General features: G+C 41.0%; 1 protein-coding gene across 5 annotated transcripts in view; it reads left to right on the forward strand.

Moving 5' to 3' along the window:
* Window positions 1-26,791, forward strand: part of Wdr11 (WD repeat domain 11) — a 46,541-nt gene that overhangs the window by 17,950 nt on the left and 1,800 nt on the right. For 4 of the 5 annotated variants that reach the window (XM_076911439.1, XM_076911434.1, XM_076911452.1 and 1 more), the window contains exons 10-28: window positions 5-181; window positions 1,105-1,189; window positions 6,038-6,144; window positions 8,690-8,765; window positions 11,298-11,406; window positions 12,633-12,757; window positions 13,126-13,273; window positions 17,137-17,243; window positions 17,557-17,671; window positions 18,004-18,175; window positions 20,861-20,969; window positions 21,842-21,904; window positions 22,731-22,796; window positions 23,423-23,600; window positions 23,972-24,067; window positions 24,520-24,685; window positions 25,145-25,242; window positions 25,554-25,699; window positions 26,439-26,518. In XM_076911439.1, coding sequence (XP_076767554.1) covers window positions 5-181; window positions 1,105-1,189; window positions 6,038-6,144; window positions 8,690-8,765; window positions 11,298-11,406; window positions 12,633-12,757; window positions 13,126-13,273; window positions 17,137-17,243; window positions 17,557-17,671; window positions 18,004-18,175; window positions 20,861-20,969; window positions 21,842-21,904; window positions 22,731-22,796; window positions 23,423-23,600; window positions 23,972-24,067; window positions 24,520-24,685; window positions 25,145-25,242; window positions 25,554-25,699; window positions 26,439-26,518 — 2,223 coding nt within the window. Of the gene's footprint in view, window positions 1-4; window positions 182-1,104; window positions 1,190-6,037; window positions 6,145-8,689; window positions 8,766-11,297; window positions 11,407-12,632; window positions 12,758-13,125; window positions 13,274-17,136; window positions 17,244-17,556; window positions 17,672-18,003; window positions 18,176-20,860; window positions 20,970-21,841; window positions 21,905-22,730; window positions 22,797-23,422; window positions 23,601-23,971; window positions 24,068-24,519; window positions 24,686-25,144; window positions 25,243-25,553; window positions 25,700-26,438; window positions 26,557-26,791 lie in introns of all 5 variants that reach the window. The other variant, XM_076911457.1, reaches the window with a different exon arrangement.

Genomic DNA, 26,791 nt, shown 5'->3' on the forward strand with positions numbered 1-26,791 from the left:
TCAGGACAAAGTGCGATTGCTGGGGAAGAGCATCCCAAAGGCTCCATTCTGCAGGAAGTGCACCTCAAATTCCTGCTGACAGGACTGCTCTCAGGACTCCCTTCCCCTCAGTTTGCCATCCGGATGTGCCCACCACTGACCACAAAAAACATTAAGATGTATCAGCCACTCCTTGCTGTTGGTGAGTACTGGCTTATTCTTTTGTTAAACTTATTTTATTAAATACTTAGGTTCCTGGTTTCTAGAAAGTTCTTTATTCTCTTTGGGGATGCTTTAAAAGAAGAGGTAGGTTGGGGAAATTGTATAAATAATTTTCTTGAAATATTTTTCTATCCTGTTTCCTGTCTTAGTTTTAATTGCAGTGAGCCCATGTGCTTGAGATTATCTCTGTCAGCAAGTTTCTGAAGTATCAGGGACTGACTGGGACAGGACAGGCTTGAGGTACAGCCATGGCTGTGAGCTGTGGTTTAGGGCAGTGGTAGCAGAGATACTCACTGGCCAGGCTAACCCCAGGGACCCAGTGTCGTGTTCCACGCCTTGTGCATGTGTGCTCATCTGACCTCTAGAGTTCGATTCTTGTTACTTGTAGTTTAAAGAGGTCAGTAGCTTAAAAATGTAGGTTCAGGGTTGGGTAAGCAGCTCACCTAAGGTCTAAGCCAGAACTTCTTTAACTTCAGAAGTCACGTTTCACATCATAATATATTGTCTTGTCATAATTTATTTAAAGGAGAAAAAACATTATAGAGTACTCAGGCTAGTTGCTTTTATAATAAACATTCTAAGTTTCAAAAATACCAACTTTCAGATGTAGAAAAGTTTAAAATTATTATATATATGTATTGATTTACATTTTAAAATCTTATATCTGTGAAGTTAGGTAATATGTTCCTGAGGATACATGTCCCTGACGTTAGGTAAGATTTCAGAGGACATGAGGTTAGCCCTGTTTTGATAAGGATGGAAACAGATTTTCCTTCTTTAATCATTTGTTTTTAAGTATATAATCTGGATTTTTTTTTTATAGAAGATAAATCTAACAAAAGACTCTGATTGGAGTTGCCACCCCTACTAAATCAACATTCGTCTCTTCTATCATTTTGAAAGGTACAAGTAACGGTTCTGTCCTGGTGTACCACCTCACCAGTGGTCTGCTGCACAAGGAGTTAAGTGTCCACTCGTGTGAAGTCAAGTGAGTATGTCTGTGGCATTGCGATTACAAACAGGATGCCAGAAAAACTCTGCTCACTGGGTCTCCTAGGCTTTTCTGCATTGATGTTCTGCAGTGGTGTGTGCTGTGGTAACTAATTGCTGGCATTTGAGTGACAGATGTGTATCTGTCTAGCCAAGGGTTCATTAGGAGTGGACACTCGTCTGCTTTATGAATTTCTCCTATTTCCAGGTTCTTTTCTCTCTGGAAATCACTGTTGTCAGGTTTATATAGTTTATGTCTCGGTTTGATTAAGATCTGTCAGGACTGCTCCTTTTTAATTGTTAGTTTGAATATCACCAGGAAAGACAGAAACTGAGGAGCATTTATTTGATTTTGAGATGCAGTTGTATGTGAGTGCAGTGTGTGGCAGGCTTCGCTGAGAAGGCCACATTAGGAGCAGAGAGCCTCTGCATTTGCTTTAGGTGCCGCTTTAGACACACTCCGTCCATAGCTGTATTTTGCTGAATGCAGAACTGTTTTCCTTTTTGCCTGTAAGTGATACATTATAGAAGTTACATGTATGTGCTGTGTGCCCAGTGCTTTAATGATCTTCTAATAAAAAGACAAAAAGGTTCTCTCTGTTACATATTTTGTAATTTCGTCTTGTGTACATTGAAAGCCTTAGTGAATCTAGTGAGCATACTTCACTGTAATGATTTCTAGATAGAACAAGGTTAACCTTTGAATATTACAGCTGGTGATTATAATAGAAATGTCTTTGAAGACCACTGCCAGTGGCACAGCCCAGGTGACTATTTTTCACTGTCTTATGTTATTCCTCTCTAGCATCTCTGCAAATACATTTACATAAATAGTAATGTTTGAAGACATTGAACTTGTGATCATGCGGCACTGTATCAGGGCCTCAGCTGACCGTCCTGCCTCTTCTTCCAGTGATCTCTTCAGCTGTGGGTCTCTGTCTTCTCTTTCTCTTCCTCTCCTATCTACATTTCCTCTTACCTGTTTTTTGTGCATAGTCGTTCCTTTTATGGCTGACATCAACCAATCAGAACTGTGCACTGCTACCCAGCACTTGTTCTAAAAAGATTATGTTCTATGTCAATATGTTGTGTCAGTCATTTCATTGACCCCACCACAACCCTAAAGAGTAGGTGCTGTCACCTTTCTCAGGGACAGACGAAGAAACTGATTAATGCAAAGCCTGGGAGAAGGTGGATGGGATTCACTCCTGGCCTCTCAGGCATCAGAGCCTGAGCTCTGTACTTGTAGCTCTGGTGTCCTGCTAAGATTGTCCATGGGTGGACATGATGGCAATGAATCAAATGTTGGCTGAGTCGAGAGTGGACATGAGCTTCCAGAAGATCATGCATGTTGTCTCTAGTTTCTGAATCCTGAACTTCAGTAACTGGTTTATCATGGAGTCAGGCTGTGCATAATGCCACATGCTTGCACATACTGTGGGGTGATTTGTGGCCTAGTGATCTTGACACTGTTGAGTACTCTGAGGGAAATCCTGCTCACAGAGGAGCTGGGAGTGATTATATGCAGATGTTCCACTTTTTATATGAACTTCCCTCTTTGTTGACATTTTGAAGGTAATTGACTTTATATTCAAAGATGTTACCCAAGAGGATGCTAAAATCCTGCTGTCTTTGTGTTTCAATTAGTGCAGTTCAGAATTACGATTAAAACCATCATGAAAAATACACAGATGTGCTATAGCAACTTCTGAACCAATTAGCAATAAACCTAATGTATTCTTGATTTTTCACATGCAGATTAAGATTAACTTTTAGATAGTTGCTTCATATACTTAAATCATATGTAGGTAGACATGTTACCAGGCTCTGTATAATGACAGTGTGTGGTAAGGGTACGGTAGGGATATGATGTTTCAATGTTTCACAAGGGATGTTTCACAGATACTATTGAACATTTTCTGTAAAACTATAATTGGAGGCTTTGGTGCTTATAACCCAGTGGCAGATACAGATATTACAAAGTGGAATGGTTGACTCTTTTATAACATTAGTTTATATCTTTGTCCAGTGGGTTGAGTTTAAAACAGTATCCTGGTACTATGAAGAACTTATAAACAGTAGTTTGTATAGACATGAATTGACTCAATATTACTTTTATTACATTGAATTCAATGTATACTTGTGTGAATTAAAGTGAAACGATCTCTCTTGTTTACCTGGACATTTGCAGAACAATCATAGGATTAAAATCTTGCAGAATTATGTGCTCCCTATTTTCTTGAGAAGAAGCTTCTGTGTTGTCTGTTTTGTAGATGCCTGGCATGCCCAGCCTGTGAGCCTGAAGCAATCTGATGATAAATTCTAAGATTACCATTGCTCCGTGGCTAGGGATTCTACCAAAAAAGGATCAGAGAAATCCCAGATCAGGGATGAGATGCTGTTCTTAGTCCTTAGTCTATATTAAGTATAGAATTAAGAGTTAAGCCTGGACAACAGTGTTCTAATCCCAGGGGCAATGTGAAGCTCAGCTGTGTCTGACAGGAGGTTTTAATTCTTTTCTTCTGACAGATAGATAACCCCTTCCTTATCTAATCTACTTTGAATTCCAGTTTGATTTTACTTTATTTAAGAAGATATAAGCTGCTGCTGTATTCTGTTCAAAAGTAACATGGTCACACTGCGAGATTACAAATAAGCAGCCTCTGCAGGTTCTGCTACAGTTCCTGGGCTGGGACCAGTAGTAAGCTAGGCAAGATATCATGGTGCCTCCCTTAAAAGACATTTGAGGGTACTGGGGGAGTAGGTCATTGGTAGAGTTCTTATTTAGCACATTTGAGGTCCTGGGTTTAATCCCCAGCCACACACACAACTAGCTCATTGCCTTTTGCGCTATTACCTTAGTTGGTCAGGCTTAGGTCAAATGACACAGTTTCCAGAGCTGGTCCCTGAGGTCAGAGTGCGTGCAGCTCACACAGCTCCTGGTGAGCTCTTTGCCATCTCTTTTGCAGTAGGTATTCCAAAATATGCTTGGATGCTGTCCCTTTTCTGAGAGAATATAAGCTCCAGATGGACAGCGGGTGTGTCTATCTCATCCGCAGCATCTCACATAGCCACTGGTATTATTAGATACTTAATGGAGTCATTTTAAAAATAATGGATGAGAAGTGGGAAGGCAGGTTGCCAGTGCCCAGAGCTACTGACAACACCATACCAAGTGTAATAATGAATTAGTGAGTTGATAGTGCCTGCAGCAGGACTTGGAAATTGGTCTTAGGGAATCTCTAGGCAAACATCTGCTTGAACTTTTCTAGTGATTGACCCAGTTGTATGAGAATCAGTGTGGGTGTGTTTATTTAAATTAGCCTGATGAAGACAACAAGGCTTCAGTTAGTTCCTGACTGACTGTGCTAACCATGAATGTGATAACAGCTAGCTAGCCCTTCTGGTGCCCTCTGTATGATTTCTGTGTAACTAATGAGACTGAAGTGCAAAGGGTAAGTTCTAGAGTCAGTCTCTCCCATTGTGTCTGGAGAACGAAGGTGAGAACTTGAGCCAGCAATGGAAATTTCCAAGTGTGCTCATTCCAAGCAGCCATTAGTCTGGGCGTTCAGTACAGCTTTGTTTTGAAATGGTTGTAATCCTAACTACCACAGCTATTGCTACTGCTTCAGCTGCTATTTTTGGCTCTCTATGGATTATGTTGTCCGTCTGCAAAAAGACAAGTACATGGGTACACAGGAACCATGAGAAAAATGCTTGTAGTTAACATAGCAGATAAGAGTGACTGTGGTGTCTTACCCCGGTAATCCCACAGCCCAGAGGCTGAGGCAGGAGAATTACCATGGGTTACACAGTGTGCCTGAGGTCAGCCTGGAACACAGAGCAAGAATAACTCAAAAAGAAAATCAATGACTGCAGGTAAAGTTCTGAAGATAGAGCAGTAAGCTTGGATGAGGCACATGTCTGATGGCCTTGAAAGCTGCAGACAGGAGCTTACATAAACACAAGAGATGATAGTACTGCTTGAAAAAAGCAAGACAGAAACAAAAGGAAGGATCTCATGGAAATCTCATTATTGCATTAAAATTACTGTAGATCAGAGGTCAATAAACATTTTTCATAATGGATCAATATCATAATTTTGAGGCTTAAGAGTTTAGATCCCGAAGCTTCTCACATCTGCTCACATCTGCCATTGTATTGTGAGAGCAGCCCTGAGCTCTACTATTCGCTTTGCAAAGAGCTGGCCAGTGGATACTAATGAACAACTGTAAATGGGACCCAGCTTTAGACTTTGGTCCTAGCTAGCTTTTCTACATGGAAGAAAATGTTCCACCACTGCTTGTCAGTCCCTTGTCAGCCCCATGTGGACAAGGCATCTATACTTTCCTGCTGGGGAGGCCTTCACTGAGCCCATGGCTTTTCTCTGCATGATGGAACATTTGGAGCTTCTGTCTTTTTCTCCATTTGAAAGCTGAAGACAGGTTCTTTGCTCCATCAAATTTTGCTCTAGTTTTGCAACTGGGAATTTTGATAACATCCCCAGCAGTCACTTTAAGGATTCATCTCTGAATGTTTCTGTGCTGCTTGCTTTAAACAGTTAGGTTCTTAAAAATTGCTGTGAAGTGTTTTTCCCTAGCTAGATTTTAGTATCCATTTTAACAGTGGTGGATTCTGATGACTATCTCATCATTACACTTGGATATAAAAGTTTAATTAGAACAAATTTCACATATGTCAAAGTATGCATTAATGTAGCCTGAAGGGTGAGAATAATATGTTGTTATATTATGTAATAAAATGAAGCCTTAGGAAAATCCTAACTTTCCAAATAAACTTTACAAATGAGAAAGGAATACAAAACTAAAGTGTGTTTGCTTTCTAGGGGTATTGAATGGACAAGCTTGACCAGTTTCCTTTCTTTTGCTGCTTCAACCCCAAACAACATGGGGTTAGTAAGAAATGAACTTCAGCTGGTTGATCTCCCAACAGGTCAGTGTCTTAGCCTCCTGAGAGGATGTGGTGGTGTATCATGCTGATGGGAGACACTGCTTGCATAAAATGTCCTCAGAGTATTTTCTTTTGCCCTGGTATGTGTTCTTACATCCTGTTTACTTTCTCTAGTTCTGTAATAATTGCCCTAGAAAAGCCACAACACTGTTTCTATGTACACACCACTAGTGTAGCACAGGTAAGTGGAAAACCATTAGCTGAATTCACAGATGCATGACAAAAGGTGGGGTCCAGTCTTCTTTTGCACAGTGTATGTATATGTATAGCAGCATTCATGTAGAGGTCAGAGGACAACTCCTGGGAGCCAGTCCTCTCCTTTAGCCATGTCGGCTCCTGAGGTTGAAGTCAGTGCAAGAGACTGTGCCCACTGAGCTGGTTTACTGGCTCTCTAAAAGATCATTTTTAAGCTTTTTCTGTGGTTTTAGATTTTAGGTTCTCTGCTTAGAATTTGGACCATTGTAGGAAGCCTTCAAAAATTGTAAAGGTTGGTGACGATTTTTAATGCTCAAATCTAAAATTTTTGATAGCTACAGGTTGATTGAATTAGGGAACATGTGAGGTCTTTGCAGTAGAAAATGTTCCAGGGTAGGGATGTAGCTTCAGTCATACAGTGCTTGCCTTAGCATGTGGAATCCCTAAGTTCTAGCCCCAGGACCACACATACTGGGAGTGATCCCAGCACTCAAGAGGAGGAAGATGCAACATACTCAGCTACATAACAAGTTCAAGGACAGCCTAGGACATGTGAGCTCTGTCTCATAATTGAAAAGGGGGAGGATAGGGTTCCTAATCTGGGAGATGGCTCAGCAGGTAGCCCAAATGGTAGAGGAAGAGAACTGACCCCCACAGGTATTTTTCTGACATCTGTGTATGCACACTCACAAAATCACAGACTCAATAAATAACTAAATGTAATAGAAAAGAAAGCATTCTGGTAAAATAACTCATTTAGAAATATTTACAATGTAGAACCTAATGAATTTCAGGAATGAAGAACTTTATAATAGCACATGAATTTTAAAGACAGTGATTTCATCTATGTGAGTTCCTGCAAAGTTGAGCATGGCGGCCAGATCCCATTGAGTTCCAGGCTAGCCAGAACTACATAGTAAGAACCTGTCTCAAACAAAACAAAACAAAACAAACAAAAAAGCCCAGCCAACCAAACAAGAAAATGAGTAAAATCAATATATGCAGATGATTTCAAATAATAATAATAATGTATAAGAATAACAAGTGTTTGGTTGTTTTCTGTATGTAGTTGGTGTTAACTTAAAGAATCAGCCATGTCCACATTCCAGTGTTGCTATAATACCAGAAAGTGAGCTGCCCAGGGACTGAAGGTCCTGGGTTCCTGCTTATGGCTTATGACATATGGCTCTGACTTTCTCTCAGACAATGTCATATCCCAGAGTTTGAGCAAGACTATAATTAGTTATAATTAGTTATACACTGTTTGAAAAATCCCCATTTGTTTTCCTTAGCAGGACTGTTGTTTAATTTAGAATCTTTCTTGCAGATTTCTCTAGTCTATAATAACAGCTGCTGATTTCCTGAAGAGAGAAGTGTGAGCACTCAGCTTGTAGGTCTTTGTAGCTAGAAGCCCAGTGGTTCTCAACCTTCCTAGTGCTGCAACCTTAAATACAGTTCCTCATGCTCTGGTGACCCCCGACCATACAATTATTTCATTGCTACTTCATAACTGTAATTTTGCTACCGTTATGAATCATAATATAAATATCTGTGTTTCCCTGTGAAAAAGTCATTCTTGCCCGCAGTTGAGAACCACTGCCCTAGAGGTAAGTAGACTAGCAGATTCTAGAAAGGCCCATTTTTGGAGCATAGATTGCACTTGCTGCCTGTAGGAGCAGGGGTGTGTAGGTGTGTTCAGTTGTTTTTCAACTGTTATGTTCTCTTTAATTAAATATAAGTAAAAATCTCACAAGAAGATATTAAAATATATTTGTTAAAATGAAAGGTAGACTTTTTTACTTATGAAAACTTTTTTTGGCACTTACCTACTATGGGCTATAGTTGTAACTCCCAAATTTCACTCAGAAAGACTTTTTGGTAGTAATGTGCTCAAATATTTCATTTAATACTTTACATATAGGATAAGAAATCTTCAGTATTCATTTCAAGAGTTTTCTTTTTCTCCCAACTAATCATTACTTGAAAAAATGGGTGTGTCTCCTATGACTTTAAATGCACAATGAATCGCTGCCAGGCCACAGATGTCTAAAGTTTTAGACAGCAGCATATCTTAAGTTTCTAAAATTGAATTACAGAATTGAATAAACTATATAACATTAAAATACCTTTTTATATTTATAAATATTTGGATATAAGTAACATATTTTTGTTTCTTTTTCATATTTTAAGAATATTTCAAATTTAATTATTAGAACTGGCTTTGAAGCAAAGAACTGAGCAACCAGAGGGTGTGGCTGGCGGTGTCAGGTGGTGGGGCTTCTTATTCTTTTATGTGGTGCATGCCGTTCACCTTCTCATTTTTCAATTAAAGGGAGGAGCACTGCTTTTCGTGGTGACCGGGGCAATGATGAATCACCCATTGAAATGATCAAAGTGTCTCATTTGAAGTAAGTGTCAACCTGTACTTCTATGGTCATATCTCAGGGGCATCCCACAGTTGCTTTTTTAACTTTTAAGAAACTAGGGGCATGCTCAATATTCCTGAAATCTGTTAGTAACAGCAAATAATTACATGTGGCTATATCAAAAAGCAGAGCTTGACCACAGATGTGAGACAGCCTAGAGATGCGCTGTTCAATTTGCCTCCCCCTTACCTCCCTTCCTTGTTTTTACTAAGCCTATTTTACATGCATTTTTCCCTTGGAACAGAATTGTACATAAAGAAAATGAGAGCTTTCACAATAATCCCACGCTCAAAAGGTCACAGCACTTACAGTACAACAGTCCTTATCAGGAAAAACATATTTTATCAACTCATAAAATTGCTTGTGCTGGCATCTGAAAGGAGGTAACCTCAATGGAGAAAATGCCTCCATAAGATCCAGCTGAAGGGCATTTTCTTAATTAGTGATTGTTGGGGAAGGGCCAAGCTCATTGTGGGTGGGGCCATCCTCGTGCTGGTGGTCCTGGGTTCTATAAGAAAGCAAGCCATGGGGAGCAAGACAGTAAGTAGCATCTCTCCAGAACCTCTGCATCAACTCCTACCTCCAGGTTCCCCCCCAAAACCCCCGTGTGAGTTCCTGCCCTGACTCCTTTGATGATGAGCAGTGATATGGAAGTGTGAGCCAAACCAACCCTTTCCTCTCCAACTTGCTTTTGGTCATGATGTTTCATCACAGTGATAGAAATCTTAAGTAAAACATCTGGCTTCATTAATCTCATAACATGTTAAATTTGTCCCAAAGTCATATCATTTTAGAAAACAGTTAAAAGTGATTACAGTTGATAGCAATGTATTTTGGGATTTCCATATCAATTTTAGAAGCAGCTTTTCAGTTTTACCCAAAACACCTTCCAGAGTTTTTGATCTGAGTATCAAACTGGGGAAGAGCAGACATTTTAGCAAATTTTAAAATCATGAATGTGGCATATACCATCACCTATTTATGTCTTCTTTGTCCAGAAATATTATGTACTTTTCAATATAGTATTACATGCAGTAATGTGTATGATTCAATATGTAAGTCTTTGCATGTCATTAAATATTTTGTATCTTCTATAATCTGTTATAAGTGGATTTTATCTCGTTTCAATATTTATTATATACTGAAATTAGTTTCTGATGGTGATCTTGAATCTTGTGACCATGCTAAGCTGAGTTAGTCTAGTAATGTTTTTGTTAGTCTCTTAGAAGTCTCTGTGTAGATAGATAGTCGTGTTTGCTTGTGAAGATACTTCTGATCTTCCCCCTCATTTCTGGGCCCTTTGTTTCTTTGTTGCACTAAGTAGAGCTGCTGGTAAGTGTTGATGCAGGTAGTGAGAGCATTTCCTGCCACAAGAGCCTAGACTTTTGATGCAGTTTATTTTCATATTAGTTCATGTCATCCTGTCTTAACATTCCCTCAGCATATTTATATATTTGGGCACCCCCTCCCCCGATATACCTTTCTGTTATTTTCTAGTTCTTTGTAGGCAGAGAGCATGTTTTATGTTATTTCAGACTTTGGAGATTTAGTGTGATTTGTCAAATACTCAGTATCTGATTTGTCCTAATCAGTGTCCCCTGTGACTTGAAAAGCTGTTGTTACTACCGTCTTCTGTGAGTTGGTTCTACTTGGTTACTACGTCTGCTCTGTCCTTGCTAGTTCTCTGTTAAGTGATTCTGTGTACTTCTGTGCTGACTTCCCTACTTTAGTTATGGACTCATTTAGTTTTCTCTTGAAGCACTCAAGTACTTGTGGTAGATATTCTGTGCTTGTAATTAGGCACAGATAAGATCAGTGTTGTCCTGGTTTTTATCATTAGGAAAGATCCTTTCTCTTGAGTATTCTGCAGTTGGAAATAAGTCTGGATAGTCTATTGGAGTAGCCAGTCTAGTTTGTTTGATTAGTATTTATGAATCCTTATGTGTAGACTCTACCGTGTCTTCATGTTCTTCATGGTTCCCCTCTAGACAGTGCATACTGAAGAGTTCGCCCTGTACCTGTTTGCTTAAGGGGCACTGAGACCCTTTAGCAGCCCACCTCAGCCCTAGCTTCATCTCCATTGTAGGCTCTTGGAAAATGCCCTTCATTGGCAATTTCTCCTTCCCAAAACTTATCTCACCATTTCAGTGGAGTTGGCAGCTTCCTGCATTATATTTTGTTTCTGATCATTTTTCACTAAAACTGTGTCCAAGTCTGTGTCTGTTGTGTTTCCCATTAATGTGGACTAGTCAGTGCTAATCTTGCCCTTATCCCACTGTAAATTCATGCCTGCCCCTCCGACTTGTCAAGAGTTCTGACAACCTCAACTCCTCGGTGATTCACATTTAATGTAACTTTGAACATGACTTGTAATGGGGTCTGAATGTTTAATTGTTTATGTACAGGACATGCTGTCTGAGTCCCACCCTCTCAGCTTAGTAATTAATTCATGGCTGGTTTTGTTGTAAAAAGAGATTTTTTTGATAAATTTTAATTTTTTGTTGTTTCTTTTAGACAGTATTTGGCAGTTGTTTTCAAAGATAAGCCCCTGGAATTATGGGATATTAGAACTTGCACTCTTCTTAGAGAAATGTCTAAAAGCTTCCCTGCGATAACTGCACTGGTAAGTCACACCCCGAGCTGATTCTCTTGGGTACTGATCTGTGTGGTGGCTAATTTTCAGTAGATTGAATTAACATCATTCCTGCCATTACTTTTTCTTGTCAAAATATGTTAATGTTTGGGTATCTTGAGGAACATATATTTATGAAAGAAAGTGGGCTTTAATCATCCTAGAAGTAAAAAGACATAAAGTTGGTCATGATATCTAGTATTAGTAATTTTTAAGTCATAGAAATAAAACCAATGTCCAGTTGACAAAAGAAGAGGAAAGGGATCAACATTAGAAAGAGTTCAGAACAGACCTGTGGATATTTAGGTTCCAAATACACAATATAGTATTTGCAGATCAAAGAATAGTCAGACCATTTAGTAGTCAGTGTAAGGAAACAGTCTCACCTTTTATTTTTTTAAGTTGACTTACAAGTACTCATTCATTGTATGTTAAGTACAACCCCCTCCCTTTTCCCTTGGACCTCTCACTAGTCCCCTTTGTCCCTCTAGACAAAAGTTATTCAGCTTTAGTGAAGGAAAATAAAAAGAATAAGAAACAGGGTGGCATATAACACAACACAGTTTATGTAAATTAGATTCTGGCCACACCCTGACATCCCAGCACTGCAAAGGCAGGAGGACAGCACATTCCATACAGCCTAAGCTAAGACAGCAGAAAAAAGGAAGCTGGTGTTAGAAGTATCCACGTGTGCAGTAGCTTTATGCTAATAACTTTTATATGAAAGGACTGGAGACATAGCTCAACAGTTAGAGTATTAACTGCTTTTCCAGAGGACTGGGGTTCAATTTCCAGCACCCATGTGGTGGCTGTTAACTCAGTCTAACTCATGCATGTGATGCACAGACATATACAAACAAAACACACACACACACACAAATTAAACCTTAAAAGAGAACTTTTACATGACAATATTGGATTAAGCTCATTAGAATAGGTGGAGGCATGAGAATAATCACAGAAGTGAGCAGCTATGTGAGCATCTATGTCTGAGAACAGGCCTGATAGATGAGCTTGTTGCCCTAATCCTGCATAGGTGGGAATGCACAGGATTGCAGTGGAATTTGAGAAAGCATGAACACCTACTTCTAGAAGGTTGCCAGTAAATGGTTTCCTTGCTTGAAAACCAGTGTGTGCTGATCATAAGTAGCTGTGCCCAGCTGCTCTAAGCAGGCTTTGATGGAAGGGAGCCTGGCATGTCTGTCTCTGCTGTGCAGGAGTGGTCACCATCTCACAACCTGAAGAGCCTGAGAAAGAAGCAGCTTGCCACCCGGGAGGCCATGGCCCGCCAGACTGTAGTCTCAGATGCGGAGCTGGGTGCTGTTGAATCATCTGTGATCAGGTACTAGGTCCTGTCCCCTGTCAGTGCACCTTTGTGCTGCTCGTGTCCTGGCAGAGAACCTGGCATACCCAGATGACTAAAACTCAATTTTGTTGTTCCTGTGCCCAATGTTGTCAATAAAACACAGTGCTGCTAAGCTGTCAGTGGCATGAGTGTGATCAAGTCGGCACCTTTAGCCAAAACACAAGGAACACTGATATGGACAGACAGTCACCTTCACAGAAAATATACTGAGAATTCTGGGAACACTCAAGAGGTGTTTAAATGCTCTTGGACCGCCTGTAATGCGGTCTGTAAATTCATATATACATTGGGTAGTAATGGGTGTTACTCTAGGGGAAAAAATTATCTTTCTTCTCTACCTTAAGTTTATTACAGGAGGCAGAAAGTAAGTCTGAACTCAGTCAGAACATCTCTGCTCGGGAGCATTTTGTGTTTACTGACAATGATGGCCAAGTTTATCATCTCACTGTTGAAGGAAATTCTGTGAAAGACAGTGCTCGGATTCCACCAGATGTGAGTGTCATCCTCAAGTACATCTCTATTGAGTGTGACCAGGGGTCTTGTTTATCCATATCCAGGGAAGACATAGTTAAGCCTAATAAAATAAATGTTACTATTCGAGGAGAAGTCACTGCAGATTGAACTTACCAAGTTCATATCCTGCAAAGTCACATAGCCACTGTGATCCTAGACCACATGTGCTGTTCTGTCTTACCATGATGGCAGTCCACAGGAATTATCTCAGTTGCCTATGCAGCTGAGGACAGGAAGGGACAAGAAGACTCATGGCTGAATCATGGCAGCCATCCTGTCTCTATTCTGTACATTTCCATTGGTTAATATGAAATAATTATAGTTAGATTGTAAGTGTAGTGGTATTAATATTCACTCAGTTGTAGGTATCTTTTTTGGCCTTGTGGAATCAATTATAGTTAATAATTGACATCAGCATACATCTTACAGATTGCTCTTAATAGATGAATTAATAAACCGTTAACTAATATAGATTATAATTAAATGGAGGCATTAAAAGGGATTTCAAACAATGCATATTTAATTAAAATCTTCATCTAAGAATAGATGTCCTAGTAGAAAGCCGACTCTTATATTTAAAGTGTCTCAGTAAGGATCTTGACTAGTTGAGGCCGTTTAAAGCTAAATGGGGCAGAGAGACGATCTCAGTGAGGGTCTCTGTTGCTATGTGATAAATGCCATGGCTGTAGCTATGGGAAGAAATGGCTTCTGTCATCTTACACCTCTCAAGTCACACTCAGTATCACCACTGAGGGAAGTCAGGGCAGGAGCTGAAGCAGAGGCCATGAAGGAATGACACTTCTTAGCTTGTTCTCTATGACTTCTCTGCCTGCGTTCTTACACATCCCAGGACCCCTGGCCAGGGATGGCACTGCCCACAGTGAGTTGGGACATACCACACCAATAAAGAGGATTCATCTCAGGCCAGTCTACTGGAGCCATGTTCTCAGTTGAGGTTCCCTCTTCCCAGATGACCTTCTCCTGGGTTTACACAAAAACTAGCCATCATGTTTATCCACTCCAAGGTGGTGCTATCACATGGCTTTTTAAAGTCAGAGTTGTGGGTAGTGGCAGCCAAGTGCTTCTCCAAGTACTTGTGTTACCTCCTGTCTTGGCAACTGAGTTTTCCTTAAGTGAGTGAGTTAGGAGAGCCAGCTAGGTCATATGGCCTACTTTCAGAAGTGATGCCCTGTCATGTTTGCAGTCTGCTGTTGGTCCTTGAATCAGTCCTACTTTATTGTGGGAAGTGACTACCGAGGCCTTTGAGTGGATAAGGGATCTTTAGAGGCTAGCTACCAAGTCTCTCCTATTAACAAAGAATTGAAGGCATTCATTTAAAACCATTATTCTAAAATCAAAGTTAACATCATAATCTTTTCATATTATACCATAGAATAAGTCATATCTAATATCTAAGACAGTAATAATTTTTTGAGTACATCTGATATTGCTTACATTTTTAATATGAATGTGGGAAGTTAATGTTTGATGTTTATAATAGGAAAGTAAATGTATACGAAGCAAAGCTGTTGTAACGCTGCTAAAGGTTAGGAGACCCATTGTCCGCCCTTACATCCACATAGCTCCTCCTGTAGGAGACCCATTGTCCGCCCTTACGTCCACATAGCTCCTCCTGTAGGAGACCCATTGTCCGCCCTTACGTCCACATAGCTCCTCCTGTAGGAGACCCATTGTCCACCCTTACATCCACATAGCTCCTCCTGTAGGAGACCCATTGTCCGCCCTTACATCCACATAGCTCCTCCTGTAGGACTGCAGGAAAGATGTCCTCTGGACTCCTACAGAGTCACCTCTGGTCTCTTCACTTTCCAGTTGCTTCACACTGAGTCCTTTCTTTCCAGCATATAGATCCCAGGTTTCAAACTTGGGTTGTCAGGCTTGGTGCTTTACCACCCAGGCACTGGTCCTCTCTGGACATGGCTGCTCTTACAAATGCCTTCTCAGGGCAGCCACGGTGCATAGCTCAGAAGGCAACACCTCTATTCTATGGGGTTATGAAGTCAGGAAACAAGGACTTTCTTTATTCCACTGAATTCTTTAGTTTCAAATGAATGCAAAACTTTGAAGGAATAACTGTTAGTAAGCATGCCGCCTCCAGTGGAACTGGTTTACATTTAGAGGAGGGATTGATATCTATATACTATGTGTGAATTGGTTTTGGTTTGTTATTCTTTCGGAAGCTGACATTTTTCCAGTGGCTGTAATACAGAATGTAGAAAAAAGGGTTTTGTTTATTTCAATCCAGTATTTTCTTTATTGTTCTTTCAAATGCAAGGTTCTAAACATTGATGTTGAGCTGAAATTTTCACTCTGGAAGTTGGCCCCCAGACTATGAAGTATATAAAGTGGTAAAAGGAAAGAGAAAGCTCAGCGTGTTTTAAACTATGTGTATGTGTGATCCATGGTAGCTGCCTTCATCATAGAAATGGAAAAACTCAGACAGTGAATGTCTGCTCTTTGTGCATCCTGCCTGGCATGTGGGCAGCACAGCAGCCGCAGCAGTGAGCGTGGAGCATGCAGAGGGTATATGTAGAGAGAGAGAGCCACAGGGGATGCACAGCAGGCCCTCCAGAATCACCTCACTATCCCCACATGGCTGCACTCTCCTCAGCCCTACAGGAGGGTATTTGCATGTCCACACAATTAATAATACACAGCAACACTAATTTGTAGATTAATTTAACATATTCTCATTCTTAAATGTGAAAAGGAAACTAAGATTTAAAATGTGACGGTATTCAAGACAAAGAAAACTTAAAGGCAAACTCTTCTTAAGCATCCCATTCAAATTTCAGAAAAATGGAAATAAGATCTGAGAGCATTGCACAGAATCTTACATACTTAATGTAAGATTGTTGTTAAGTTCGTTGCAATATTGATTTTTAATTCTTATGGGTTTGTTTGTTTTTTAGTTTTGGGATATTACCAGGATTATGTAATATTTAGAGAGACAATTGATCATTTTTTCAACCATTGCCACGATCTTGACCTAACAGTAGAGACCCTCAGGAATATTTTTATTGTTCTGTAATTGCGAAGCGAAGTTTCATTTCATGAGTGGAGAAGCAGTGAGTAGCAGCAGTATTTAATACTAACACGAACTGTTTACAGTGTGGCAAACATTGCTTTCCAGACTTTAGCTTCAGAGATTTATACTAGCACCTGACTCCACCAACAGTAGGCCCAAGACACAGAAAGTTTATGTAAACTTTTCACACCATGCTAAGAGACGAAACTGGGACACAGCCTGGCAGGGTGGTCTGATGCCAGGGTACAAGTGCTTGGGGCCCCTGACCCGCCCAGCACCTCTGTTGGGTTGCCTGTTCTCCCGCTGCACTCACCTCTTACAGTAGGGTGTCAGCAACGTTCTGAGTCTTTTTTCCCAGTAGACAAACCATTACACAGCTAGTTATGAGGGTGATTGAGTTTCCCTAGGAATAAATTTATTAACCTTTTATAAAGAGATAATTAGAGACAGTGCTCAGTTTTTTGTTTTGGGGTGTTTTGTTTTGTTTTTGTTTTTCTGGAATTTTCCTTTTCCTAAAGTATTTCTTCCTAAAAGTCATGTCTTCTCTGTAGATGTAGTGTAGATGACTGAATGTCCATCAAATTGAAATGTCCTATTTCAGCACAGGTGAAGCTGATATGCAGTGGCTCTTTTGGTGTTCAAAGTTGTAGGATATGATGGCATTCATGCTAAAGTGAGCACTTTATAAGTAATGTTTTTATTATGTCATTGTGATCATTACAGGGAAATGTTTCTGTTCTAATGATGACTCAGCAGACAAGTTCATATGTGCATTTGTTGCTCTTGCTTCTAGGGTAGCATGGGCAGTATTACCTGCATCGCTTGGAAAGGGGATACATTAGTGCTTGGAGATATGGATGGAAATTTAAACTTCTGGGATTTGAAAGGCAGAGTATCCAGGTAAGAGCCAAGAGAAACCTTTGTTCAGTTGTCAATAGGACCAATAAACATGAGTGGGAATTGGAGCTTTGAGTCCCTTGACACCTAAACTTGAGAGGAATACCGGTCATGAGCCAGGCTTTGGTCAGTCACAGGCAGCCATGCAGAAGCCCTGGTATCTTGCTTCAGCAGATATTAATGGTAGACCTACCTGTCAAATGTGTCTCCCAAGAATATAAAGTGGTTCTCCTATCCCCACACCTGATCATAAATAGTGGACACACTTAGTATTTCATTTTATATCCTGTTGGTGTTTTTATTTCTTTGTCCTCAGAGGAATACCCACACATAGAAGTTGGGTGAGGAAGATTCGTTTTGCCCCTGGCAAGGGAAACCAGAAGCTAATAGCAATGTATAATGATGGCGCTGAAGTTTGGGATACTAAAGAGGTAGGCCCAGCCCTACAGCCTGCCAGTGAAGCAAAGGAAGCTGTCAGCCATGGGAACTGGCCCTGTTTTCCACTTTGTCTGAAAATAGAATCTCCATAAGCATGTCCAGCTTCTTATAAGAAATTGTTAGAGAATTTTGCTCTCAGAGTGTTTCTGTTGTATCAAGACAGCATAACAGATGATTGATTGACTTTTTAGTGTCATCACTGTGATGTGGGGATGGGCTGTCAGTGGCTGTTCATTTGCAGACATACTCTGGGCCTGTCACCCAATCTCTGACCATTTAATCTGGAATGGTAAACAACTTTATTTTCTGTCAATCATTCTTACAGGTTCAGATGGTGAGCAGTTTAAGAAGTGGAAGAAATGTGACCTTTCGGATTTTGGATGTGGACTGGTGCACATCAGATAAGGTGATCTTGGCATCTGATGACGGGTGCATCAGAGTTCTGGAGATGTCAATGAAGTCTACGTGTTTCAGAATGGATGAGCAGGAGTTAATAGGTAAGGCACGCTCCTGAGAGGGAGCTTGCTGCCGCAGGATATGATCAGCTGCTGCTTTATTTCAGAGAACTCTTAGAAAATGTGGATCTAATCACTTTTCAATAATAAGCTTTATGTGTCCTACATTACGTGTCAATGGAAATCCACTGTGTATCATGATGTTTGAGTCCTGTCTGTGAGTCACGTGGTCAATCAAAGCTAAACTAGGTGATTATAGTATCTTGTTCCTGTTTTGTGTGGTTGTTTTAAGGAGTGTTTGTTTGTTTTTTAAAAAATAAAATCTCCATGCGTGACTTCTTTTTCCTAAAGAAGTAAGAAGATTGCAGGTGTGCCCATCCAGTGGTTTCTTCGAAGTGAGGGTTGTCTTTAGAATGCTCTTTCAGAGAACAGCAGACCTCGGACTTGCAGGGACTGCCATTTCCAATGTTCTGTTGGCATAACCTCCATGACACTCCTGGCTGACTGATTTGCAGAGAATGTCTTGAGAGCCTCGTTTATTCATTCGCTGATTCAACTCCACCTTGCCTGTGGTTGGAAGAGTCAGTTGCTCTTTGGTACTGAGAGACTGGGGCTTTGTAAACTGCTCTTCTTTATGCCCACACTGGAGTGGCTGGCGCCCTGCTGCTGGTATTGGTGGGTGCTGAACCTTTCCTGTGCAGTGCTTGTCACTTCCTGACCTGCACACTGCACTGTCACACTGGCACCTCTCTAGCTGTGAGGTGGAAGCAGCTTGGTGCATTCCCATTCCCATACTTGATCCTGAGTCATCTGTCAGCTCTGAGGTGGCAGGACCACCTCAGCAAGGGAGACAAACAGAAACAAACACTTTAAACTGAATTACCAAGGAACTTGAGGGAATGCCAAGGGTAATGTTTAAAAAACAAAGCAAAGAAAAAACAATTGCTAGTTCTAGGCTAAGAAGTAGACAAATAAAATCTAAGTATTTGAAGCTTTTTTTTTCTCTCTTTAGATTTAAAATTTGAATCTAAAAAGCTTTTTCATCACTTGAATGTGTTCTAAACTAAGCTGATTACGGAACTGGAGTCCATTATGTTAACCTTATATACTGCGGCTGGGTACCAGGGTTTATATCATACTTAAAATTTGTACTAATATTAAGAAGAAAAACATAATCCTGTTCGGTTTCTAGTGATATAGCCTCAACCAGAAAAATGGGATTTTAAAATAGTGACGGGGAAGGGTCACTGATGGGCACCAGCATGCCGGGAGAGCACAGAAAGGGGCCCTTAGCAGCCTCCAGGGTTGTCTTTTTGGTTCCGCTAAGCATTCACATTATTATATCTGCAGCTTCCAAGCTCTAGGTGTTTAAAAAGGACGTGATTATCAAGCTATTTTGGGGATAATTAACCACCTGTTAATATAAATAGTATTTGAGGTACTTTTATTGAATCAGCAGTAAAACTCTCAGGTGTGGAAAAGTAGTAGTAGAAATATTTCTCACCCTGTCTGACTCTCAAGTTGAGAAGTCTGTACACAGTATTCCTCTCTTATATAACTTTTTGACTCATAGAATCATGTTTGCTAAAGCAATATTGCTTCTATTAACTTATGTATATAAAAATTATCATTTCAAGTATAATCTTTCTTAATAATTACTAATGCTATTTTTATCTTTTAAAAGAAGTTCTTAAGATTTGATGGTATTGCAAGTAAATCAGGATAGCTGTAATTCAGAGGACAACTTTCCAGCAGAAATATTTGAGCCCTGTTTACATTTCGTAACATGTGAGCAGTAGCTATGTGTCTGAGTCCCTCCATATCTACTCCAAAGTGACATAAGGACCAAGTCAAGTGTCAAGACTTTTAAGTTATTCATTCTCCTCATCACACTGGCCATCTCTCAGGTGCTCAGTAGCTATACCTGTAACTAGCAGGTATCTTGCATATTAGATGACACAATCTATTGTACATTTGGGCCATGTTAACTAATTGTATCTGATCAAGGGACGGAACGAAAGGCTCCATAGGAGCTGGAGAGGACCGGGGAGTGAAAGCCAGTGGGCCCTGGGCAGTGGGTCAATGTGGGTCAACGGTGAAGAGCCCAGTGGAGAAAGATGCTGCGTAGCTGCCAGGGGCTAGAGCCTTTGGTCCTGCTTCTTCCCACTGGAATGTACTGAAGACAGCTGGTTCTTCCTTGTTTTATAGTGTCCTAGTAAGCAACTGCTACATGTTGGGGCTGGGATGAGGGCCATGCCTGTAGGAAGTTATCCCTGTGTCCAAAAGACGACATAAAAGCCTCCTGGGAATGCCAGACATCGGAGGTCTCCCAGTCCCTTCAGAAACAAGCTCCTGATGGATTTGTAGACCATGTTAGTCTAATAGTCTCAGACAAAACAGAGGTAGTGGTAAAAGTATTTTAGGTAAATGTAATTGTTTTTAATTCTTTTTGAAAAATGAGCTTTATCTGTATGTGTTGAGCCATGACATTGAGTCTTTTATTCAGTTGTACAGAACTTTGTACCATTCCAGATAATTAAACTTTAAAAAAGTGAAAAAGAATGTACTAAATCAAACTGAGTGCAGAAACTCTCTGCTCTGGAATAGACTCCCAGTCACACTGGGTTTAGGCATTGCTCTCTGCTGACTGCCATGTAAACAGTCTAACTGCGACGTTGTTGAGGTGTGGAAGTTCATTTTATTCAGAAGCACTCCTTTGCTGTCTAGAGCCTGTGTGGTGCCCATACCTCCTTGTTCCAAGGGCCGCCCTTGCCTTGAAAGCCTTCCTACTACACCAGCCTTGGAATGGGCGATATTCTTTGGACATTTCTCACATGTAAGTTACTTCATTTTTGTTTTCTTTGCATAATTACTCAGGGTTGAAGGACACTCATGAAAATGAGCTATGGATCACAGTCCAAAGCATAAGAATGAAGCCTTAAAACCAATCTAAGCAAAAGCAAAGACAGTTAAAGGATAATGTTTTCTACCCCTGTTTGCACCACTGTGGGGCCTTTGTGGAAGAGTGGGTCAGTGAGGAGCTGCAGGTTCCTAGGCTGCTCTCAGACTGAGTAATCGTCACACAGGCGCATCATGATAGAGGGAAAGAATGAATGTGAAGACGGACAAGAGGTGCTGGAGTCTCAAGGACAGGCCTAAGTCTTTATAAGGCAGAGTCAGAAGTGTGTTTGTAAATCAGTGTCTACCTCACCTGAAAAAGTCATCACAGAAACACATTAGCAGTTATTATTTAATTGTACAGTTTTCTGTACGTATTACATATGATGTATAAGTTGGTGTGGGATGAGAGTTTTGTTGTTGTTGATTTTAAGGCAATAAATATCTGTTGCCTAAGAACTACTGTGCCCATTTGACAGGGAATGAATCACTAGTCATTGTTCACTGTAGGCTCTTTGTTCAAAGCAATCCAAACCTGATTGTTCTTAGAGCCAGCAAACCAATTTTCTTCTCTCTTGGAAACCTGTGGTTTTTCTTTATTCATTTCCTTATTTTTATTCAGTAAGGCAAAGTCAGCCATGAAAATGGTCAGTGAGTCTCAGGCACATTGTTACTACTTTGATCTGTAGCCAAATTTTTAACCAGAGGTTATAAAAAGGTTAATTCTTTATTAATACAACTTTTTTCAGTAAAGAAATACATGATGGTAATTGCAGAGACAATGAATGATTCAAACTTTTTTCTGTACAGTGATTACCCAGAAAATGAAGAAATAAAGACTCTCCTTCAAGAACAGTTGCATGCACTGTCTAAGTAAGTAACTTTGTATCTCGTAGAAGGTAAGAACATGGGAAAGTGACACACATTAATTTGACTTTTTAAAACCAAAAGTTATTTTTCTAAGTGTTACTGGCCCACAGTCCATTCTTTGACATAGGTTTGTTCCTCTTTGTATCCTTGTTTGCTAGAAAAACCATCTTAATAACCACACAGAGAGAATATTGGTCTCCATCCAGTTTCCAACTCTGAAACAGCTGTGTCTGACAAGAGCCTCGCTCCGTGTAGGAAGGCTCCACTGTGATGCCTCATGGGGCTGCACTAGAGGACATAGGCAACGGCTCTGAGACAGCCTGTGCCAGGCCTGTAGGGCACAACTCTGGCTAAGAAAGTGATGTTTCTTAGAGCCATGAGCATTTAAAAGTAAATACTGAGAATTATATAGCAAACTAAGGAGAAGTATGGGGTCTACATGAAGTTCTTGGCTCTTAGAACATGTTTTTGCAATCTAAACTCTGCCACACATCATCATTATCATCTTGAAGAAGTTATAGTACCTGGTTAATGGCAATTTCAAAATAACTATCCTCCAGTTTCCAAAAATTTGGGAAACTGTCAACTTTAAGAATGCTGTCAATGGTGACATCCTTATCCTTGTAGTCAGGTAAACTCTGCAGGACTAAACAGCAGAGGCCTGGCCCCTGCCACTCATGGGTGATTGATGGCACCCTACTACTTCAGATGTTGGGAGCCAAGACGAAGTACCTGCTTTTATAATTTCTGACCTTGTATTGTTACTTCTCTTTGCTTTTTGTTTGGCTGGAAATGTTTGTCCTACCTTTGTCTGGGTTCCCATCTGCAGCGACATAAAGAAACTCCTGCTTGATCCTGAATTCACTCTCTTGCAGAGGTGCCTGCTGGTTTCCAGGTAATGCTCTCTGAAGTGGAATGCTGAATTTAAGCAGTAATTGGCTTTGTAAAAGTTACAACTAAACATGTTTTGAAATTCTAAGCTCCTCTTTTAGATTTGACTTACACTCTAGTTTATGAGTACTGATACAGCCCCGGAAGTCCAGCTTCATCTCAGATGAGATCTGGGCTTTGTGTGCTGCAAGGACTTTCACCTATAGGCAGCTTTTAAAATATGAGCTAGAAATTATGTATTTATAAACATCCTGATGAGTTACCTTTAAAGGCAATAAGCTATACTTCCCTAGTGCTCAGCAGAGTCGTGTAGACATTTCCATTTCCCTCTGTGTTCCAGAGAATAAGTAGCAGATTGTTTTGACACTTTTTCCAGAAGCTTTTACTGTGAAGCTGATGCCCAAACACAATGCTATTGGCAAAGCAGGCCTATAGAGCTGTTGGATGTGAAGGGCCCTGTGTGGTCAGGCCTTGTGCTGTTGGGAATGCAGTAACCAGGCGAGAGGGTTCACTGCTTTGTGATTTCCCTGGCGCACTCTGAAGTGGAACAGTTCCTGTGATTGAGGCCACTCAGGGCCACTGCTCAGGCCTGGAGAGTGAATTCACACAGGCCTTGCTTTCCTCTTCCAGGCTTTATGGCGACGAGTCAGAGCTGCACTTTTGGACAGTGGCTGCCCACTACCTGCACAGCTTGTCCCAAGCCAAGGCTGGGGACACAGTGGTAACCAAGGAAGGTGCTCCTAAGGACAGGCTGAACAACCCACTGGATATCTGCTATGATGTGCTCTGTGAAAATGCCTACTTCCAGGTGCCGCTGCTTCTAGATAAAGAGTTGTCACAAATATGGCCTTTGTTTTGAAGTTTTCCTGAGTACCTTAAACTTACAGTCTACATCCTAAAAATAAGTGTGGTGCCATATCTGTATGAGAAAAGCCTGCTTCTCTGAAAGCTTATAAACACCAAATTTTAATGCACATGAACATTTTTATTAAAACAGTCTTGATTTTTGTCTTAAACTTTTTAACTTGGAAAACTCATTTTACTTAGCTCACTCCAGTTTTCAATAAATCTCAGTTTTTCTACTCAACTTAAAAAGTTTGATCTAAACTAAATTTTCTTTCTTTCTTCCATTTTTATTTATTTTTCTTTCTTCTTCTGCCTCCTCCTTTTCTATTTTAGAAATTTCAGCTAGAAAGAGTTAATCTACAGGAAGTAAAACGGTCAACTTATGATCACACAAGGAAATGCACAGACCAGCTCCTGCTGTTGGGACAGGTATGTCAGTTTCGGCTTCCTGGAGTTGCTAGTTGATGAACGTTTCAGAGCATTGTTACACACGCACACACTCTCACTTTCGCATGTGTGTATATGCATGTCCTTTGCGCACACTTAGTGTCAGAGCTTGTGAGGTGCACACCTGCAGCCAGCTCACTGCAGCTGTGCTTCTGTAATAGAGCAGCTGTGTGGTTTGCTTTGATGCACTTCACGATGCACAGCCCAAGTGGGCAGTCCCCAGCAGTTCTATCAGGCTGGCTTTTATGCTTGCCTTAGAGACAAAGTGCAGTGCTATCATCAGTTCCATGTATGTTGATAAAACATCCAGGAGCATGTGTCAGAAGTGAGTGTTGCCTGTGGGCTGTAGACTCTTGACATCACACATTACAACTTCATAAGGTTCTGTTGGAAGAAAATGTTTCCATAACTAAAGGAGACATTTCTCTCACTAGACAGACAGAGCTGTACAGCTGCTGTTGGAAACAAGTGCAGATAACCAGCACTACTACTGTGACTCGCTGAAAGCTTGCTTGGTCACCACTGTCACCTCTTCAGGCCCTTCTCAGAGCACAATTAAGCTGGTAGCAACCAATATGATCGCCAATGGCAAGCTGGCAGGTAAGGCACTTTCATGGCATCTGTCAGTGCTGGGCTGGGCTGTGAGAGACATGTCTCGCTATATACGCTACAGAAAACTAGCACTGCTTGTAGGAGGACCACAGTCACGTTAGCAGAGCTTATTTGAAGCATAGAGGGAGGCATCACTAACTGCAGTGACAGTAGACCTAGGTCCTGCAGTTCTGGGCGAAGTGCACCATCCCAAATCGTGCTCTAGAGTGTGTTCATGCTTACTTCCCTGGCTGCATGAGGGGTAACATTATAGAGCACTGTCTAATACTTTATTTTAAAATTCAGTTCAGTAGCTTCCCATTAGGTCCAAGTTGAATACCCATTTGAAATAATTAAATGTGCTCACCCTATATAAAATGCACAAATCTAAAGAAAAATATGGTGTTACTGTTTAATGATTTGTTAAAGAGAGCACTGCAGGGTCAGATGACTTCTTCTGTCTTTCAGAGGGCGTTCAGTTACTCTGTCTGATAGACAAGGCTGCAGACGCCTGTCGCTACCTGCAGACATATGGCGAGTGGAATCGGGCGGCATGGCTTGCAAAGGTGGGCATTTCCAGTATGTGTCCTGCTCTCTTCCTTCGAAGCTGCTCTACCTCAGGTTACTTTCAGTTCCACTCGGGCTGAGTATTAGCTGCTGCTGCTGCTGCTGCTGCTTATTGGAAGACAGAGCTTGCATCGGTGTGATCAGATGAAAGCAGCTGATTCCTGTCTGCTAGGCTCTGGTGCATCCAGGTCTCACAGCAGCCACTGGACTGTGTAATAGAGCAAAGCCTGGCTGTTTGTTTCAGAGAAGCACACTTAACTTTGTTTCTCTATAAAGGGTGTTTCTGTTCTAACATGGACCTCTTTCTCAGGTTCGGTTAAATTCTGAAGAATGTGCAGATGTTCTGAAGCGGTGGGTTGACCACCTTTGTTCTCCACAAGTCAACCAGAAGTCCAAGGCCCTCTTGGTCCTCCTCTCTCTGGGTTGCTTTGTCAGCGTGGCAGAGACGCTTCACAGGTAAGTCATGTGAGCCCTGACTGGTCAGGCTTTGCTGGGTGAGCCATTCCCAGTGCCTCATGCCCTGATGGTGGGGTAGTACCCGGGCTTGATGTGAAAGGGGAATGATACAATTCAGGTGTGTGAGACAGAACCTAAACCATGCAGGGGCATCGCTGGTCATTAGTTATTTGTTTTAGAGCCTATAACATTTACCACCAATATGTTCACCCAAAGAGCATACTTTAAAATATAGAAGTCTTTAGACAGTTGGAAAAGATTGAGCCTTAAGAGAGTACTGAGCAGAAGTGCCAGGGGCTGAAAGAGGCTGTAGAGTATGTCAAGGTGGGGTCCTGCATGAATACCTCACTCTGGGAGGGGGGATTGATTTACTGAGAACTAGAGGCAGTAAGTTGAGACAAATTTGACACATGACTTAATAACTCTGGGCAGTGGGTGCATAGTTTAGAAAAGCACATGGTCCTAGATAACAGTGGTTTAAACTCCTTACACTGTGTTCTGCAGTTTCCTCTAGGAAGCTTGTACTTAGAGAAGTGTGTGCCCCTCTCCTTTAGAAACCAGGGCTGAGGGGGGTTGGCGTCACTTATGGAGCAGTCCACAGAAAATGTACAGAGCTCCAGACAGAAATGCATGCTTGGTTTCACCTACCTATGGCAGATCTTGAGAACTATTTTATTTTATATTTTATTTTATTTTATTTTATTTTTGAGAACTAACTTACTTTTGTTCTGTTGCCCAGCATGAGATACTTTGATAGAGCTGCGTTGTTTGTGGAAGCCTGTCTCAAGTATGGTGCATTTGAAGTCAGTGAGGACACAGATATCCTTTGTGAGGACATGTGTTCTGAGTGAGGAAAGGTAACATCAGTGTTCTATTGAGAGAGATCGGTGTTGTGGGTCATCAAACCCAGAAGAGAAGGAGAAGGGGAGGAGAAAGAACCAGAGTGGGTTGCTGCACTGAAGGTCAGTTAGAGGAGAGGCAAGGAGGACTGCCCCATGAAGGGCTCAGAGTCTATGATATGTGTTTGAACTTAAGAGAAGGGACGTGGTCCTGGTACTTCAATATAGTGTCCTTTCAAAGTGAGACATTTTG

Source organism: Arvicanthis niloticus, chromosome 1 (assembly GCF_011762505.2).
Source record: "Arvicanthis niloticus isolate mArvNil1 chromosome 1, mArvNil1.pat.X, whole genome shotgun sequence".
Lineage (NCBI taxonomy): Eukaryota > Metazoa > Chordata > Mammalia > Rodentia > Muridae > Arvicanthis > Arvicanthis niloticus.